Raw genomic sequence first — 3,271 nt, 5'->3', positions numbered from 1 at the left:
GTATATCTAAGAGACCTAGGTAATGTTGAAACCATTGGACCAGCATGACAGATGGAAAATTAGCAGTTTAAGAAGAAACTGTACATATTTTATTCAAGTACCCTTTAACCACTTGCTGACCAGGCCTTTTTCTGACATTTGTTGTTTACAAGTTTAAATCAGTTTTTTTTTGCAAGACAATTACATAGAACCCCCAAACATTATATATTTTTTTTTAGCAGAGACCCTAGAGAATAAAATGGTGGTCGTTAAAATCTTTAATGTTTTTGCGCAGCAGTTTTTCAAACACAATACTTTTTAGAAAAAATACACTTTAATGAATTAAAAAAAACAATATATACCCCCATTTTTTTTTGTATAATATGAAAGATGATGTTAGGCTGAGTAAACAGATATCTAACATGTCGTGCAAAATTGCGTGCGCTCGTGGAATGGCGCCAAACTACTGCAATTAAAAGTCTCCATAGGCAACGATTTAAACATTGCTACAGGTTATCAGTTTAGAGTTAGAATGTCACATGTGTGATGCAAACACCGTTTACTTATGTGGGCGTGACCTACATATGCATTCACTACTGTGCGAGAGCACGCAGTGATGGGAGCGCTTTAAAAACTTTTTTTAACATTTAATTTATAATATATATATATATATATATATATATATATATATATATATATATTTGTTTACCCTGTCCCTTTAAAAAGAATTGATCACTTTTATTGCTATTGCAAGGAATGTAAACATCTCTTGCGATAACAATACAGCATGACAGGTCCTCTTTATGAAGAGACCTGGGGGCTAAAAGACCCCAAACCTCTCCCCTACCCTTAAAAGCAAAAGATAAAAAATAAAAAAATATATCTTTTGTTTTAAGCGAAAAAAAAAATCATGTTTATGGCTTGAGAATCGAAGTGATTTCAACACCACTTGGCTCCCCCAAGGGCATAGAGATAAGCGGTGGCCATTTTGCCATTGCTTGTCTCTATTGAAAATTCCTGCCGATTCCAGATAGCTCCTGGAGTTACTAATCAGTAGAGTTAGCCCGGGAACGACAGGGAAACAGCAGGGGGGGTCACCTCTCCCGCTGCTTCTAAAACTAATCTTGCGGCAAATTTGCCATTGGGATCACTTTTATATTAACCGCTTGCCGACCGCCGCAAGTACATATACTGCGGCGGTCAGCCCCTCACAGGCAGAGTGACGTATCGGTACATCACTAGCCTGTGAGCCTCTGGGGACCCCCCCGCGTGTGTGACCGGCGGACCCGATGTCCGCCGATCACTCTGCGATCGTCGGGGGAGAGGGAGAAAGGCAGGCGGCTAGTGTAAACAAGCCGCCTGTCATTCTCCCTTGTGTAGAAACTGTGATCACACGGTTCTACTATGTAGGACCGTTGATCACTGTTTCTACAGCTCAAGCCACAGCCAATCACAGTTAGAATCACGCCCCTAGAGAAGCGGAAGTGGAATCATCACCAACAACAACACGGAAAAACACAGAGACGCTGTAATCTTAGCCGCACCGTAGGCATGAATAATAAAGGCCAGTACCCTTCAGCCCCAGCCTATCCAACCCAGCCTCCCAATCCACAGTCTGTCTATCCACCAGCCATGCATCTTCCACCAGCTCCTCCCTACACAGATGCTCCTCCTGCCTATTCTGAGCTTTATCGCCAAGGGTATGTTCACCAACCTGCTCCTAATATGCCAACTCTCTCAGCCCCATACCCTGGAACCTCCATGTATGTGCCAATGCCTCAAACGATGCCAGTAGCACAAATGGCTTCCTCCGTTCCCCTGGCTTACTACCCAATTGGACCTATGTATCCCCATGGCTCTACAGTCCTTGTGGATGGTGGGTTTGATGCAGGTGCAAGGTTCGGTGCTGGGAGTAGTGGATCTGTGCCACCACCACCACCTGGCTGTCCTCCAAATGCAGCCCAGCTGGCAGCCAATCAAGGTGCCAATGTTGTGGTTACACAAAGAAAAGGCAATTACTTCATGGGTGGCTCGGACGGAGGTTACACCATGTGGTGAGAAGAATTCTGAGGCACGGAAGGGGGCATAAAGAAGCAGCAAAAAAAATAAATAAATAAAAATAAAGCGGGCTAACTCTTTTATACAACGAATGACATCACTGCGTGAGCATTTCCCACAACGTTCTGCTTTAGAATATTAACCCAAAATAGAATACAGGATGTTTAGACACAAGTTGAAGTGGGATGTCTGCTCGGTGCTTTCTGTACTCCTGTTATAGGAAAAGGAGGTCCTTTAAAGTAAAATAAAATACAAAATATATATATACAGTTAAAGCTTAGCATCCCCTTTATACCACTTCCTACCTCCTGCACATACCTTCATCTTTTTATTGTAAGTGAACAGGCCTTCTTCAAGATAACCTGAGGTCTTGGCAGATTGTTGACTCGGGCTGGAAGATTCCTGTTAATGGGACATAATAGCTGCATAAAGAGCAAAAAGTAAATATTGTGCACATATATGAAGAGTCTTCTTTAATACTGGTACATCTATTTTAAATTCTGTAAACATTTTTGTTAAATCTAAATTCCTTGTGCTAGTGCTTACAAGAATGGACAGTACTCCAGTCCAGCATGACAGATATTGAACTCTTGAGGATACTGATATTTTGCAGTAGTACTTCACTTAGTACATGTTAGATCATCTTTTCAGAAGGAACATGTAGATAACTATCCACATACAATATGTATCCAAGGCAGGTCTTCGTAATCCTTTATAGAAGATGTGATGACCATATGTAGTCGCTGGGTGTAATTATTTTTTTGTTTTACACAAAGTTAATGTCACTATTTAAAGTACATTTCTGTACTGGTTGCCAAGGAGTAAACTACCTTTTGGAAATGTTTGTATGCGTCAAAGCAAGAGTAATGTAATGCTGCATGTTTCATATGTGAAGAGTTGAAGGATGATCAATAAAAAATGCAAAGAGGTGCTTTAATCCTTTATTCAATTTTTAAATAATAAAAAAGTAATTTGAGAATAAAAAAAAAAAAAAAAAGAATCACGCCCCTAGGGACACACACAGCCCCTCCCTCTCAAATAAAGTTAACCCCTTCACTGCCAGTGTAATTTTACAGTAACAGTGTATATATATAGCACTGATTACTGTAGCAATGTCACTGGTAACCCCAAAAGTGTCAAAAATGTCAGTCAAGGGTCCGATCTGTCCGCCCCAATGTCGCAGTACCGCAAAAAAATTGCAGATCGCCGCCATAACGCGTTAAAAAAAAAAACA

General features: G+C 40.8%; 1 protein-coding gene across 1 annotated transcript; it reads left to right on the top strand.

Annotated features, from left to right (window-relative positions):
• Positions 1-1,458: 1,458 nt before the first annotated feature.
• Positions 1,459-2,287, top strand: LOC309565749 (DAZ-associated protein 2-like). Its single transcript, XM_082270731.1, has one exon. It carries the CDS (start codon positions 1,531-1,533, stop codon positions 2,035-2,037), a length of 507 nt encoding a protein of 168 aa, XP_082126857.1. The 5' UTR covers positions 1,459-1,530; the 3' UTR covers positions 2,038-2,287.
• The last annotated feature ends 984 nt before the right edge of the window (positions 2,288-3,271 follow it).

The sequence above is a fragment of the Pelophylax lessonae genome, assembly GCF_965119305.1.
Source record: "Pelophylax lessonae genome assembly, chromosome: 10".
NCBI lineage: Eukaryota > Metazoa > Chordata > Amphibia > Anura > Ranidae > Pelophylax > Pelophylax lessonae.
Note: the sequence above shows the minus strand (reverse complement) of the source record. Positions and strands in the feature narration are given on the sequence as shown.